Source organism: Poecilia reticulata, linkage group LG14 (assembly GCF_000633615.1).
Source record: "Poecilia reticulata strain Guanapo linkage group LG14, Guppy_female_1.0+MT, whole genome shotgun sequence".
NCBI lineage: Eukaryota > Metazoa > Chordata > Actinopteri > Cyprinodontiformes > Poeciliidae > Poecilia > Poecilia reticulata.
The window spans coordinates 2,899,525-2,917,036 of NC_024344.1; the positions used below are offsets into that span (position 1 = coordinate 2,899,525).

Sequence of the window (17,512 nt, forward strand, 5' to 3'; positions counted from 1 at the left end):
ATTCCTCTCGACTCATCAGGCTGTGTGGTTTGGGTCAGGGTGAGTTTGCTGTCAGTCAAGATCAGTGATATCACAGTCATTAAAGCAGATATCGGTGCTTCTGACTGTCGGCAGCATCCAAGTTCTCCTGGAAAATGAAATGTCTACAAAAAATACGTCAGCAGTGGAGTCGGAGTGCTCCAAATGTTCTCATTGCTGTGCTCTGACGTTCTCCATCGCACTCTTTTCCTTCCACTCAACTTTCCAGCAGACTGCTTTAATGCAGCATTYGTTCTGTGAGCAGCCAGTTTTTTGCGGAGGGTTTTGGTGACTAGCTTCCAGTCAGCTCTCAAGACAGCAGTGTTCCTCATGAACATGAGAGCCATAAAATACTCATGTTTAAGTTAAACCCTTTTATTGCTGCTATTGTAACTAAAATGCAAAATGAATTTTAGTTGGAYTGTTTTCTAATTGAATCAGATGTACCTGTAACCACAAAGCTCGTTATCCCTAGAAAATTACATCTTTACAAAATGTATTGATTACATTGCTACAGTCTAATAAACTAATGATTTGTTTTAATTTCATGGCAAAACTTGAGACAATAGAGGAAAAAAAATAGGAATGTTAGTCTTGTTTCATGGAATTTTAATTTAATTTGTCACTGATTGCAGATTTTTTTGTACATAAACATCACTAAGTTTAATAGTGTACACRCAGACATGTATTTGCASAKACAGTGGTTAAGATACCGTTCATAGGGGGGAATCATTAAAATGAGTATCTGAAAACCACCATATGCTAATCAAACAAAAGGTGTCAGATTTTACACAAGAACAAAGCTGCCCTAAAAATCTCCACTGACAAATTTTGTGCATAAAGTAACTGAGAAATGATCAAAACGTTTAAAAATTGAGCAATGAACAAATAGGGGCCAAACCTGTCACCTTAAATTTTGGATTTTATTATCATTTTTCTTTTACACAAAATGTTTCACAGTTCATTGTCACCATCGCTCCACTCACCAGTTGCTTGGCAACCAACTCCTCCTTGGTACTGATGCAACCGCTCCTCTCTTCAAAATTACAGGCTCTTTTACAATATTTAGCGGAAACAAAACTAACAATAGAACCGTGTGGAAAAATTAGCTAATGAAGCCGATGCTGTGTGCACTGCTTAAATCTGTTGCCTCTGTCRGAGAGATGCGAGTAAATGATGGGATGTGTGCAGGTTAGCACGTTGGGTGGTTGTTTTATTGCTGTGGCTGGTCGTTTATCCAGATGTCGGGTTCAGAGATTCTGTATCTGGGGCTCCGGTCTGGGCTCGAGGAAGAACCAGGCTGTGCACAAAAAGATCTACAAGATAATTAAACATAYGAGCCATTTAGMGGTGAGAGGATTGGATCGTTTCTATGTCTCTTAGGCGTGTGCACCAGGGGGGCTGGCTTAAATTGAACTGTCAAATTGAGAAGGAAGTGTTTCATGAGAAGCAACAGTCATGTCCTTTTAGCTTGGTTTAAGTCTGCCTCATTACGAAAGGTTGTAATTATTTAATGTCAGAGCAGTGTCATTAATTCAAGCAGTGACCTTAAATGTGATTCCAGCTGCAGAAGCACCAGGAAAACCTTGTGGCATATCATTACTTATCCTATGTTTTTAAAGTCAAATGTATCTTGTAAGTTTAYMCAAACTAGCTTCATGCTGCCAGAGATTCTGCTTGGTTTGCTCACCGAGGTTTGGCCTCCTGCAGGGCGAGTCTCTCTGGCTGGAGTCGGAAGAGGCCGAGGTACTGTCTGTGGAGTTGGACTTGACAGAACGGACAGATGGAATCGCTGCTCTTAAAAACTTCTCTTTGGGCTTTGCAAGAACTCGAACTGATGCTGAATTGCTCCACTCTAAAAACAAACAGCAAGAAAAAGAAGATCCAGTCAAGTTGGAGTAAAGCCTTGTGTTTCTTTCAGGATTCATATACAGTTTAAAAAAATGTATTTAAATGCATGGGTTTCCAACTCTCGGAAAATGGGGGGGGGGACTCAGAATATGGAAAAATGTTTTTCATTATTAAAAAGCAAAAAAATATAATAAATAATGGGGCCACATTTGTAAGGAATRCATTTGTGGGTCAAACAAGTATTAGGGCTGCATTTAAATGTCTAAAGTGAATTTCACACATTATTTGATCCGTAGRCCTCAGGTCATGATCTTTAACCTGGGATGTTAACATGCAAAACAAAACTTTTATTATTTTTTTTCAATAAAAATAGGTAAAATAAATTACAAGTAGTGGCTTAAAAATGTATATCCAGATATTACATGTGTAATCAGTTTTAAATAGTTGGTCTAAATTAGTACAGATGACCAAAAAATGTTGTGAAATGACCCACAGAGGTACCTGTGTGTTTCATACCTTGCAGAAGATGGCGACATTGAGCTCCAACATAGTAGATGGCCAGAATTTGATCAAAATCCATCAGAAAGATGTGAATATTTGACTCATGCAGCATAAGAAATGTAAAATTTATAGGAAATCCGTTCAATTCAAGTAGCTACGAACYGATTCAGGCAAATAAAACCATAACCAGTGTATKACRTTGAGTGTTAGTACCAGAGTGCTCCTCAAGTCGAAATCGGCCAAAGCAAAGATGAATCCTCCACTGTTTTCTCACGTTCTCCTTCATCAGACAGTGGAACAGGAAGACAAAAAGTCCTGGAAGAAACGGAGGTTTTGGAAAGAATGAATGAATYGTGATCCACRGTCAGCTGGTGAACAAAAGACAYGGATTCAAGAGTTCACTGGAAAACTACAGCCACCATGCTGCGTCCCTCAAAGCCTGCCTAGTCCAAGTTTACACTTGGAGTGTAAACTTTGTCTATATAGATCACCCAGAAAAAGGACCTGTTTAAATAAACCATCAAACTTATGATATTCATGCTGATCGCTTTTTCAAACTCATCTGTAAAAGTWTTGAGCACATCTACATTTTTCTCAGCTTAATTATTTCTAATGAGGCCATTGACCTAAAATTGACACATATTGACAACGACCCAARTAATTACAATGAAATCAAAGCAAATTAAGATGCGTGTAAAAAAGTAAAAGGACAGAGATAAATAATAACTTCCCAATAATGGTGATTGAATACTTTGTGGGAAAAATCTTAAGACGTCTCGTGCATAGAGAATCTGGTTGATGGGAAGTATATTCATCTCATGKGTAATTCCATGTTTTGTTTGCCTATAACTTTATTTGTGGGCTGATTTGCTTAGATTTCTTTGAATGTGCTGATTACTTGTGTTGTTTCCAGCATCTGGTGGGAATTTTATGTCAAAAACCTCATTAGAAATGTAAACAAAGAGAAACACTGACATGTTCAAAAGCTGTTTTACTCAATGTCTGAATTTCTCTGCACAGAGCAGAACTCACCTTGCAGGGTGTTGAGTCCGGCGAACAGGTACAGCAGAACTACCCTTGCTGGTGCCCAGGTAAAGAAACCTACAGTCCATGTTAGCCCGAGTAAGAAGGTGAGACTGGCAGCTCCCTTCAGGTCCTGCAGCACCCCTCTCCGGGTCCCAGCCGGGCTGTTGAGCCGCATGCGGCGGATCTGAATCAGAACCACCACAAAGACCTAAAGGGAGATCCATAAAAACATTTTAAACGTACAGAAAAACGTGTGCAATTTCAAACAATGAAAGATYATTTTGGCTATTTATTGTCATTTATTTAGATTATGAACTTTCTGATAGTTTTGTATGATTAAGGGCTTCTCAAAACAAACAGCTCTGCAATAATGATCTATTCTGAACACAACTGAAAATGTGTGCATAAAATTGTATATTTACCCCGATGTTGAAGAGAAAGATCAACCCAGCGTAGGCAAGCACAGACACATAATATGTCACATTATCCTGAAGCCAGCAGCTGTTGACAATTTGACAAAATGTTACGGTGCAAAGGACAGAGGAGGAAATACTGCAGACAATGTGCTTGTTTAGTCCCACAATTTACATATAAAATATGAGTATGCAAGGAAACGTAAACTTTTTCTGCAGCTACAGTATGTAACTCAAACAGGTTCTTCAAAATAAAKGAAACTATGAAAGATAAATGGACACCAGACCAATATCTTACAAGTTGTCAGAGTTGTCCAAAGGTTGGAAAGTGAGCTCAGCGTTCCCAGAGAAACTCCCGTATGCATCCCGATTCACAATGAGAACCACGATGCAGATCAGCAGAGGAATACCTGACGAAGAGTTAAAACCCCAACAAGTGACGTTTAAAACACCTTGCAATTAAATAGTAATTATTAAGCTATTAAWTGGAATTAAGCTTTAGTTATAGCTTACCCCATCCCAGAGCACAAAACTTGAGGATATACGAAGGAACATAAACGTTGAAGACTTTAACCAGGGCAAAGTACATGTTGACAGCCTCTAATCCCATCCAGGTGAAGGATGCTAGGAGGAAGTAGTGCAGCAGGGAGGCTGCTGCCACGCAGAGACCGTAAACACTCCAGGAGGACAACCAGGAGTTGACCAGAAACATCAGGTTCAATCCCAGCAGGGCCAAAGAGAGGTTTATGAGGATCTGAGAGGGGTAGTCTCTACGAAGCTTTCTACATCAATGGACATGAAGAAGACGAGACAGATTAAAGATTACCTACAGCCCTGCAATTCAGACATTTATTAGACAATAACAAATGCCCACTATGAATGGGAAGATAAACTCACTGAAAAATGTATGTTTGAAAGTATGTTTTATTAATCTTGACACAACTCACTGAAAGGCCATGTATGTGAGAACGGTGACTCCTAAGAACAGGGAGGAGACGCCGCAGCCAACATACGTGATGATGGTCAGGATCTGTTCGTGGAGCGGGTCCAGCTGAGTCCTGGAGACGTCCTGGGAGAACAGAGACACTTTCTTCACTAGATGCCTCTGCTGGTTTCAGTCATTTTTAAGCCTTGCCATAGATTCTCAATCGGATCAGTTGGGTCTTGAGTTTTACTGCTGCAGCTCTTCCTGTTTATCTCAKTTTATTGTGCTGAGAATCTCTGTCCTCATTTTTCCCTCCAGGTTTCCTTTTGAGTCTTGATCTGCATTTAGATCCTGCTTCCTTTCCACCATTGAAAAAAATGCTTCCCCCCAGCATGATGCTGCCACCACCTCAGCTATGTTCAGGTTTACACTTAGTGTTGGTTTTCGCCTTARTGTTCTGCATRCAATTCAAATTGTGCATTTCAGTTGTAAAAACACAATAAAATAATAATAATGGGAAAACATCTGGCAGGCTCTGCACAATATCTGAACTAGATTGTAAACTTTAGTTTGGCAGAAAACAGAAATGTGTCCATTTAGACACATCAATATTATTTAAAAGAAAGAAGCTACATTTTTTTGCTTGATTGAAATTATTGTGTTTTAGTTTTCCGGGGCTATGTTTTAAAATCATTTGAAAATCAAAAACTGTTCAAACATTACTTTTCATTTTCCTAAATCTAAACTCTGACTGCCCTCTGCTGCCCAAATCTTAGCTTAGCTGCCTTACTGGGTTTTTACAACCGCAAATATTACTACGATTTAAAGCTTATAAGATTAAAATGGTAAAATCTTGACATTTTAGCTCTGCCTCTGGCACCTAAGAGACGGAGCTTTCTATAAATAAAAATATCTGTAAAAAGGATTCGTACCAGAAGAACTCCAAAGTGTGTGAGATGATCGCAGAGACACGTGGTGTAATCAGGGGTGCTGTTGTATTTTCGGCAGCCGTGATCATCCCAGCCCCCGTGTCCGTCTAGATGTCAACAATATTTTTTTATTTTAAATCAATTTCTGTTCAGTATAATGAAATTTTCCATTTGAAAAAAAGACCTACTGTTTTTATTGAAGTTCCAGTACACACACTGCACTTGTCTATCATGCTGGAAAGTACAAAAAACAAAACTCATGATAATCTCATTTAGTCATTCCTGGAGGGTGTAACGTTGTTTTTAATATGTTTCTTCTACCGGGCTGGACTGCAGATGGTGGAGCATGACTTTAACTTCTTCATGAAGGTCTTTAATTGGTGAGCTGGCGTTGGACACACTGGCKGACACCACAAAGGTGCTGAGGAAAGGYTCCTTCTCATTCACCTGATACTGGAGACAACAAACATCAACCACTTTCCAAAAGGCCAGTTTGAACTAAATCATTTTCTCATTTTGCTGGTRTTCAGTTTTCTGCATGATGCACCTTAAAGAGCAGTGGGTTGGCGTAGAACTGAAACTGGATTCTAGGTTGGTTCTGGTTCAGGCCGTTTTGTGGGAAGTTGTCCTGCAGGACAGACGGCAGGGAAATGAAAGCCACCGTGCCGTCTGACGGATGCCTGTTAATAAAAATCTACACCACAGAAAAGATTATCCTCAACGTCGCACTGCATTTATAAATATATTCATATTTACTTCTTATTTTGAACAACTGGAGAATAAAGCATCAAAACTGTGATAGTGGTTTAAAGATTTAGAAAGCAACGTCCTTTTGGTTATGGACTTTGTTTTACAATGTCTTTTTTTAAAGGTTATGATATTCTGATGCATCAAATTCAATTATAGCAGACTAAGATGGATGTAGAGTACTCTAAATATAGTTTAAGTTCATTCAAATGAATTAGGTTCTGCACATTTCTGTTTGGATGTAAAAATGTGATGAAAAGCTTTCATAATTATAATAATTATGGTTATTATGAAGGCTCTTCATCATTATGAATTGTGAATTATTGCAAAAACCTTTGGAAAAAAATATATTAGGACAGTTCAAAAGTGGGAGTTTTTATGTGATTTAGAAGTCACAGATTGTTTGGATAGCTTTTCTTTATTTAATAAATAGAATATATTTTTTACCACATTACCGCTTAATGTGTTATAGAAACAAATCCCACCATTGTTTCATATCATTGGGTTATTTGGTAACACTTTATTTGAAGGGGTTTGCATAAGACTSACATGACACTGTCAAAAACATGACATAACATCTGTCATGAACATGAAGRAGTCTTTATGAATGTTTATGACTGRTGTCATGAAGTGTCATTCGGTAAATAATGACACTTTTAATGCAAAGTTGCTCTAAAAGTTGCATTGAAAGGCCATTAAAAATGCCAGCTTTGATTTAAATTGTCATTATTTACAAAATCATGAAAAGTTTGCATTAAAAGTGTCATTGTTTACCGAATGACACTTCATGACAACAGTCATAAACATTCATAAAGACTTCTTTATGTTCATGACAGATGTTGTGTCATGTCAGTCTTATGCACACCCCTTCAAATAAAGTGTTACTGATTTTTTTTTCCACTAAAAACAGACTTTCTCTTAAAAATATTTACCAGGCGTCTCAATAACTGAGACACACGTTAAAACCTTCTGAATTCTCTGATCTGAAAGGTGTTTCACTACCTCAGGCTTGTTGCCGGACCAATCAGAAAGAACTCCAAAGCTCAGGCTGCTGAACTGTCCAGGAGCCACGTCCACCACTGAGATAGCCACAGCTCGAGCACCAAGCGTGTAGGAGCCCTGGTAACCCACCATTTTGTCTCCCACGTCCTCTGTGAGGTTCAGAATGCTGCAGATGATCACATGTTACGTTTAGACACGTTTGGGCGTAGYAGAGGTTTTACTTGAATGCTTAAATCTGCATCACGTCCGTACGTGTTTGTAAACGGCCCCAGGTTGCTGTCTGACTCCAGTACGTTGGAAATGGCGTTGATCAGAGCTTGGCCAAGATCTGGTGTGACAACGCTGACGCTGACGATGTCCTTCAGCTTGTTGAGGACTGTGACCAGCTCTTTGTAGATGAGACTGGACTGGTTTCTCATTAAGTCCTTAATCATATTCAACACGTCAAATGCATTTTCTGGAAATAAATGACGCAACAAGACATWATGTGACTGTCAGGACTTTGAAACACTTTAAAAACKGAACAAATTTGTAGGTAGATCTGATMAAATGTAAAAAACCGACAGATGTATAGATAAAGYGCWGTTTTTAAGCATATTATTGTAATTAGTTTTAACGTTAACTGTATGATTTGAACTGAGCGTTTTTTAAACTCAGGACTGAATAGACGTTAAAAATTATATAATAGAAATGAAGAACACAAAAAGGAATGAAAATAAATGTTAACAGACCAGGAGTGACTTCAACATGATCCAGATCAGGGATAGTTTCCACCACTGGGGGGCAGTTTTCAAGGTTTGGCTCCATCCAGTGAGTCCACTGGGACAGTTTACTGTAAAAAAAAAAAAAAAAAAGAAAAATTAAAAGGCAGAAATTGTCTAGCTTTTCATGATGAGCTGTAGAGAGAAAGTCCAATTTAATTTAAAGAAAAAGGAGAAGAAAAATGTAAATTTGATGCATTTCTTAGTCCAATTTTTAAATGAAGAAGAAATAACATAACAACTGCTCCATCATCCTTTTATTGTTGAAAACTACAACATTGATAATGATTTTAGGAAGCATTTAATTTGTGTAAAAACCAACCCAATAAGTTCTTAACCACTTAAAACCACAAGTAGAAAGGATACATTTCAATGTTTTCCTTTATTTTCTGAGGATGTTTAGAATATGTTGTTTGTCCAAAAAAAAGATATTGTTGTGATGTTATACTCATATTTCATCTACAGTCTGTTTCCAACTGTCCTAATATGAATGGGAATATAAAAACTGAATGCTTAATCTGAAAATCATTTAACTGTCCCCGTTATTATCTTTTACAACAGAGCCATTAGTAAAATGTGCGACACTGAGTCAACACAAAACATGGACAAAACAGAGCAAATATGTACAAATAGAGATAATCAATACTCAGATAGGCCAATACTTGTTGATGCATTAAATTAATGGTGGTAGTTGTTCAGCTAAATGAATGAGTCAATAATTTGAAATCATCTGTAAATATCAGAAAGACAAACAGATGTTTCTGTGAGGCAGCACTCTCTGATGTTATTGATGCTCCAGTTTTGTGCTCCATTAAGATTTATATTGATGTTGCTGAAAGGATTTTTGCATCCAACTTTAATAACAATCAGCAGGACTTTGCAAATTAAGGTTTTCAGCTCATGATTCTTTTGAACTCGTGTATATTTTCAGTTTTCTCCTTCATCTAAAACGCTGCTGATGTAAGTAATGCACAGGCAGCATATGATCAGTTTTTAAAAACCACAGAAGCCCTTCATACTGAGAGGCCTCACCAAAGTCGGGTTGCAGAGTACTGAGGGTCTTTGGGGCATGAATATGTAGCATTTTGTCCTCCTGCAGTGTCAGGCCACATGAACAGGCCTTTTAGGGTCTGCTGGACTTCTGCGGCACACTGAATAACCGCTGGGAGGGAAACACACATTCAGTAAGAGAGTTTCAGCTTTTCAGCAGGTTATCAGGGTGTGTGGACCTCAGCTGTACTTACATATGAGACATATCTTTATGTGGTCTGCTGTTATGGAGAACAAGCCATTGTCATAGGGACTCTGGAGACAGTTTCGTATTTGGTTTTCAATTTCCTGTTGGTCTGAGTGCGTCAACACTTGGACCTGGAAAACGAAGCTCTCTCTGCAGACAGAAAGACGCAACAATGAGCTGCAAACATCTGAAGGATTAGCATGAAAAGAAGATCAGAGTGTAAGTGCTTATGAAATGTTGTTTACACGTTTTGAGATTTTAAAAAAAAGGGAAAAAAGATTTAAAACTGAATGGAAGTTATCTAATATGCACAAATGAAGATGTGCATTTTTATGCTGCACTTAACTTAGTTACATTTGAAACGTTTTATTGCATAACGTCGATTTTGAACAATCAGTACCTCGAGACTTCATCTGTCAACACCTGGTAAAAAATGAGAAAAAAATGTTTAAAAAAATACACAGCAATTGTAATTTCTCAGACATTTATAATATGCAGTCAAATTAAAATGTTCATTCTGAGCTTCTAATGATTCATTTGAACGGCTCTCTTTCTATAATGGAATCATAACACAACATTTTTAAAAATGACATTTTTTGACTTACTGTACACATGAAATTAAAAATGATAAATATATACATTCAACTATTATTTGCTCTAATGTCCTTTAACAAGTTGCTTCTCAAACACATTCAGCCATGATGACAAGTTGAATGTTTGGTGGAGTGAAGATGATGCTTTCAGACCTGAAAAAACATTTAAACTAACTACCAAGTATGGCAGTGGCAGCATCATGATATGGGGCTATTTTCCTAGTAGAGGTACTATTGCATTGCTCAAATTGGATAAGATTGTAAAACCAAAGACTTTCTTTTGTGTTTTAAGTCCAAACAGATTCATAATCCTGGCAGAATTATATTTAAGATCTCTTAAATATAACCACATAATTTGTTTCTGACAATAAATTGGACAGGCGTCTCTCAAAACATAATAAAGAAATGTTAAGTATCACTAGTATTATTAATCCATTTTTATTCATTTTTCATTTTATTTTATTTTAAATAATGTCAAAATGTGTTGGTAAACTTACTTCTCAGTAATCAATKAATTTGTTGGCCTGATTGCATCCAAACCCGTCTTATGATATCTGACCAGAAACATGTTGGTCAAATTAAATTGATTTCTTTAAGTGTAAATCTCCCAAGAGTTTGAATCATGAATCATATCAATCAAAAAGGTGTGTGTTCATTTCTTCAAGTTACTGATGGACTAAATAAATAGGGATTTATTCATATCCATACTTGTAAGTCTAGTATTGAACCTGTTTGGATTGGACATAATCTACAATTCAAACCTGTACATCCAGTTCTTGATTTTTATTTTTTTTATCATTGTGCTTGTCTGCTCTGTTATCAGTTCAAACCTAAGCAAACAACTAAATCATTAAAGGCCATAAATTTATGCTGATGACAAGCGGTTGTAAATTTCTGCCTGGAACATGAACGTTCTTTAGAGTTATTTTTTATAAGCTTTGTTGTGTACGTTTGCAAACCAATAAATAATTTTTATTTGGATTTTTCTGCAAATATTGGATTTAAACAGTTTTATTGACTTACTTGGTTTGAGTCACGTTTCCTTTCAGGATGTTGCCTGAAACAAGGACAGATTTGATCTTATTTCTGACAGTTTCTATAAATGTTGTTAAACGATGTTGTGATAGTTTCCTCTCATAAAACACACCTTTCAGTTTTGGGGAGCAGCTGCAGATCCAGCACCATCATTAAGTCATCAGGCAGACTCATGTTAAGCTGAAATGAAAAATGTAATATTCATCCTAGAGATTTATTTGTTTAAAGAAGATTTTGGCAGTTTTTTTGAGACGCACCCAGTAGGGAATGACCTGCTGTGGGTCACAGTCTCCCGTTATGGAGACGTTCACTTGGACTTCAAAGTAAAGTTCTGTCAAGAGGATTGAGACGAATCAGAAGCTTTCCTCAGGATCTAGAGAAAACAGAACCGTGGAACCTGCTACCAGACCCACCAGAGACGTTTGCAGGGGTTCTGGTGACGGTGTTGGTTGAGGTTTCTTCGGTACCAGAAGTTGTGCTGATGGTCGATGTTGCCAGAGTTGTTAATTGGGTGAGAGCAGAGGATGTCATGATGGCTTTAAAGCTGGGGGTTGTGACAGGAGAGGACGTTGTCATGACAACCTGAGGGCTGATTGTCGCCATGGAAAAACGTTCTGGAAAGGAAACCATTCATCAGATATTTTGAAGGTTTCCTGTATTATCCTGCTACTGCTGAGATCTCTTTCCTACCAACAGGGGTGGTGTAGATGGAGCTGGTGTCAGCTAGGAGCCGCAGCAGATTGCTGGGGTCAGTGTAGGTGTTTGAAAGGTCAGTGCACATTTCTGTTTGAACAGCCGCAACGTCCCACTTCGGGATGACGCTGATGTAAACAAGGCAGCGGAACCTGCAGGGCGGGAAGAGAGTCAACGGGGTTTCTACAGAGAAATGGAGGAAAGCCTGAAAAGAAATCTCAACACACCCTGAACTTCACATTTGTATCTTAAATTTCTTTAATTTGTGCCATTCACAGCCAAAAAATGACCCAAGTTATCTCAAATATGATCACAAGTGATGAGTACACGTCACACTCTCTTAATGTAATCATTTTAGTTTGAGAGTTAGTATTTGCGTATATGTATTCTGATCAGTACAATCTGTACTGTTGCAAAGCAATGTGTGATTATTTAAAGTATTAAATAAACATGGATTTTACCTGGAGATATTTTCAGGAGCCCATCGCATCTGGAGCAGAAGAAACACACATTTTAGATTGTATTTTAAAAGTTGTGGTTATTTTTCTTGCATTTATTGTATTACTGTAAAATTGACTTTACATTGGCCAGTATTAAGAGGGGATGGGGCGTATCAACCGAAATATCACAAAAAGTCATTTGAAGTTAATGTGGATTGTTTTGTATTAAATTTGCTGTGTGCTCACCAGCCCATCTTCATAAGGCGTTTTTATGTGTTCCTCTGTCTCAGATCTGCATGAGAGATCACAGAAACTTTGTTTACAGTTCAATAGTTCCACTATAAAGCGGAGTTTAAGTAGCATAAACCAAAGGAGTTTTATTGGAAGTATGTAATATATTGAACTTGTAAACTCAGATCATTTTCTTCCCTTACCTGGTCACTTCAAACACAGACACTCTGTGTAAATAGATTTCAGTCGGTAAAACCTGTCTGAGCTGCAGGATCAACAAACATAACCAAAAATATTGTTTTACCTTGTGGTTCTTTGCAGTTGAACAAGGAGAAAATATTCTAAAACAAACTACAAACCCCTTAAATTAATCAATGCAAACATCAGTCATGACTTCTGTATACTTCTGTTAGTGCATCTAATCTTTAACACATTGTAGTTTTAGCAAAACTATTGGTCTAATCCTGAAAAGGTCAGTTCAGATTTGCTTGCATAATATGCAGTAAAACTTGTAAAGACAGAGATGATGTTTGCTCTCCTTACCCAGCGATGAGCGACGTCTCTGGCTGTGTAATGCTCAGTCGTGTTTTTGTCGTTACGCATGATCACAAACTGGAGATTCATCTCATAAAAGGACCATTCTGCCAAAATATAAACCTCTAGTTAGGTAAAAAGAGATATAGATGAAAACATACCTACACTTTATATATAGTTTCATACATAAAACTTTACATATGAATGTAAATCCCGAAAGTTTTCAAGCGTTTTGCGTTCATTCATTTTATTACTTTTTTTATGACAAACCTGTGTTTGTTCTGTATAAAAGTCAGGAAATCAGGTAACAGACTGTTAAACTAGCTGTTCCACATCTTTACGTTGAACCTCAGAGTCGGTGAGTCAAACTAAAACCAGAGAGGCAATAAAAACGGACGTCAACAACACCGTCCGCTGTTATTTCCAGCCCTGGTGAAGTGGCACCATGTCCTGCAAAAGTCTTCATACACCTTCACCTTTTTTTTACAGTTTGTCGCATTACAAGAAGAAATTTCAATGTAAATTACTTGGATTTTTATTTGAGTAACATAAATATAAAATTAAAAGAATTAACATATTTTTTGCTTTTACAATTAACAACCTGACAGTGACTTTCACTGTCTTTTTAACTCTGATACCCCTAAATAAACTTTTAAAATCTAATGGAGTATTGTTAAATTCATATGGAAAGCAGAGTTGGGTAGTAACTAGTTACTTTTACTTGAGTAACACTTTGAGGGAAAAAAAAGTTCTTTAGGAGCTATTTTACTTTGCTGTACATTTTACTGTTACTTGAGTAATTTTATGATGAAGTATTTCATTTTGTCATGAAGTTTTAACCAAAAATCCACCAGACACAGACTGTAGTTTTTGTTAAAGTGTTTTTATTGAAAAAAAAACTGATTTGGAAAAAAACATATTTTGCCTGATTTTATTATTTTTTTGTTACTTAAATTAATTATTGTCATTTTCATCCTTAAATTACCAAAATTTCCACTTAACGTTACATTTCGGTCCCTCTGATTATGTAATTTTTCAAGATTAAATTATTAATAATTTGATCGGTTACTCAGTACTCGAGTAAACTTTTTACCAAATGCTTTTTTACCCTTACTTGAGTAATTTCTTTTTACTTTAATCTAAGTAAAAAATATAGAAGTAGTTCAACGAGCTGTACACATCACTAATCTGACCTTCAGGGAGTGGAAGAAGAAAACCTTCTAGTTCAAAATGTAAGAATGTATCACCAGGGAAGACGATATGCTAGTCACATCCAGATGTTGAAACATTGATTGTGGCGACAGAGAAAGTGGTTAGTTTCTCCGGGAGGTTAGAGGCAGATAAAAACAGGACAATACTGGAAGAAAACCTGTTGGAGGCTGTAAAACGCTTGACACAGACGGTTCACCTCCCAGGATGAGCCTGAACAAACAACCGCAGCTACAAAAGCAGGATTCATGTCAAGTTATGTTCTGTTGTGTTAATTATTTCTTACTATTAAGATTTATATAAAAACTGCCATACTTGAAGTTGCTTAGAAAAACTCAAAACAATTCAGATGATTCCGCTTTGTTGATTTAATAGGAGTTGTTGAGGTTGCCGATGTTTTTAACTATTAAAAACATTGTAGAATGAAGTCAAATCAAGAGAATATAAGTGACTGCAATAAAAGATGAATTTATTTGGTAACACTTTATTAAAAGGGGTGTGCATAAGACTGACATGACACTGTCATAAACATGAAGAAGTCTTTATGAATGTTTATGACTGATGTCATGAAGTAATTCGGTAAATAATGACATTTTTAATGCAAAGTTGCTCTAAAAGTTGCATTGAAAGTCCATTAAAATGGCAACTTTGCATTAAATTATCATAATTTACAAAATCATGCAAAGTTGGCATTTTTAATGGACTTTCAATGCAACTTTTAGAGCAACTTTGCATTAAAAGTGTCATTATTTACCGAATGACACTTCATGACATCAGTCATAAACATTCATAAAGACTTTTTTATGTTTATGACAGATGTTATGTCATGTTTATGACAGTGTCATGTCAGTCTTATGCAAACCCCTTCAAATAAAGTGTTACCATTTATTTTAAGACCTTCTGCAAATCTTTATCATGGTTGCCAATTTGTGTTGAGGGCTTGTTATTGATTATAGAAAAGCTTTTATATTTGTTAAATAAAGCACAGCTGGCCAGGCTTTAATCTGAGAGCAGTGGATATGAATCTAACGGAGATGAGACTAAAAAATGATTCTGACATGAGAAACAAACTCACCACATTGCAGGCTGGTGTCACGGATCGGGTCACAGTTCACCGTGTCCCAGTTGTCCCTCACCCACTTCACCAGAACCCCCTCTGTGCAGCTCAGTGATGTCACTTCCTCTTTGCTTCGTTCTCTCCCCCACATTCGAAACAGGGAAATTTTCCCCAACATACCGCCGTACTGAATGATCTCGACTTTCCCATTGTTGATGGTGTGTCCGACCCCGAGTGTGAGAGATCCATTTGGGGCCAGCTGGCAGCACGGTGATGGAGGGATGTTTGTGAGAGCTGAAAGCAAAAACAGAGGAGAGCAATCAGAAAAGTTGCTCTCAGACAAAAACTGCAACAGTGAATCAGTTTTATCTCTCAAAGCAAAGCAAAGCTCACCTGCTGTCATGTTGATTAGGCTCCCGTTAACGTAGAGGGCAGGCCTGTCCTTCGTGTGGGACCAGGTGAGGCACAGGGTGTACCACTGCGACAGCTGGAGGTTGATGTCCTGACTGATCCATTCCTCTCCAAACAGCCAAACCACCAAGCGCCCGTCCTTCCCCCCCATCCCCAACTCTGCATACTGAACCTCAGGATGACGATACATGAAGATTGTCCAACGTGGGGAAACCTTGACCAAGAGATGATCAGTTAGTTATCATGAAGTCATGAGTCAGGATACTGTGTAAAAGAACAGTTTGTTCCTCTGCAGCACCTGCTTCAGCTTCACGTTAAGGCAGACGGTCAGTTCCTGCAGGGCGGGGATGAACACCTGACGCTTTAGGATCCAGTGGTTTGATCCAGTCAGGTCAGCCACCTTCCCCCACAGGCTGAGCAACGTCTCTGACAGTCAGATGAAAATGTGGTCAAAGTGAAACTTTTTGCATCCTTACTGCAGGAACCTTGTCATAACATAAATGTCACCACAAACATGATAGGGATTCTTGACTTTTTGGAACAAAACATAGAAAACCTGTGTGTTTAGTCTGTTTGTTTGTGTACATCAGGTGTGTCTATCATTGAAGAGAGAGTCGTGTTATCATGATGTCTCTTTGTTCCCCACATGGACTGACTATTGGGATTCTGGTGTCTTAAGGTTGTAACTCTTTACTGTCTGATTCAAAGGACTTATTTCCATTTCCACTCACCTGTTTGTCTCTTTCTACTTCATTTTGAAGATGGTTTTACAAGCCAACACGCAGTATGTTTGTCTGCTTTACGGATTTGTTGTTAAAACCAGAATCTCCGCTGGAAGCAGAGGAATGAAGAAGGTTTTGTCCTTCTTCATCATCATGTTCCATGTAGGCAAAGGATGAGCAAATTGTGCCATCTGACTCAAAATTCATTTAAAAAAATGCGTTTTTGATTAACTTTTTCTTTGTCCAAACAGGTTCAGAGTTTTAGATTTATGTCAATTATATATTCATCTCTTCATTTATGTTCATTTCAAAGAGCACAGCCAATTTCTGTATGTTTTGTGATCAAAATAGTTTGTTAAAGACTTTTTAAGTGGTTTTAATTATTACCTTGTTAGTTTCCAACTTAGTGTTTAAATATGTGGTTTGGTTTTACGTTTTAGATCTTGAGTATGAACAGCTTAGAATATTTTCCTAATATTTTCCCTTTTCCATTTTTAAAGGACAAATATCTGTCAGTTCTTAGTTCATGCTGACGTTTCACATTAATTAACAATTTGGCCAAAATTATTCAGGTCTAAATGTGTCAGATGTATGAATCCTTTTAGTCTTAACTGCATATTAAATTTACGCATCACATGTTCATGTTATTACTCAATCTTTATATGTTTTTCACCAATTTATCCCAGTGTGATTCTAGAATCGGTGTGAATTAGCATCATATCTCTACTGGACACCAGATCTAAAACATCCTAAAACGTTTAAAGAAAAAATAACTAAATCTGCTGTTTTAGGATTTTTTACAAACTAAAATAAATATCCATCCATTTTCTTGCACCCTTGTCCCTCAGTGGGGTCGGGAGGGTTGCTGGTGCCGATCTCCAGCTAACATTCCAGGCGAGAGGCGGGGTCACCCTGGACAGTCTGTCGCAGGGCAACACAGAGACACACAGGACAAACAACCATGCACACACACACTCACACCTAGGGGCAATTTGGAGAGGCCAATTAACCTGACAGTCATGTTTTTGGACTGTGGGAGGAAACCGGAGTACCCGGAGAAAACCCACCATGCACAGGGAGAACATGCAAACTCCATGCAGAAAGACCGGGGCTGGGAATCGAACCCAGAACCTTCTTGCTGCAAGGCAACAGCTCTACCAACTGCGCCACTGTGCAG

At 37.7% G+C, this 17,512-nt stretch overlaps 1 protein-coding gene across 1 annotated transcript; it reads right to left on the minus strand.

Moving 5' to 3' along the window:
• Positions 1-707: 707 nt before the first annotated feature.
• adgrg4b (adhesion G protein-coupled receptor G4b) lies at positions 708-12,468 on the minus strand. The gene is made up of 25 exons (XM_017308545.1): positions 12,418-12,468; positions 12,193-12,221; positions 11,729-11,883; positions 11,452-11,652; positions 11,296-11,369; positions 11,151-11,218; positions 11,027-11,060; positions 9,811-9,833; positions 9,418-9,560; positions 9,206-9,335; positions 8,144-8,244; positions 7,665-7,869; positions 7,413-7,578; positions 6,211-6,357; positions 5,985-6,116; positions 5,852-5,897; positions 5,667-5,770; positions 4,757-4,878; positions 4,323-4,591; positions 4,108-4,219; positions 3,819-3,897; positions 3,403-3,604; positions 2,584-2,685; positions 1,709-1,873; positions 708-1,334 (listed from the first exon to the last, which is right to left on the minus strand). The coding sequence occupies exons 2-25, from the start codon at positions 12,219-12,221 to the stop codon at positions 1,252-1,254; spliced, it is 2,892 nt and encodes a 963-aa protein (XP_017164034.1). The 5' UTR covers positions 12,418-12,468; the 3' UTR covers positions 708-1,251.
• Between the last annotated feature and the right edge of the window lie 5,044 nt (positions 12,469-17,512).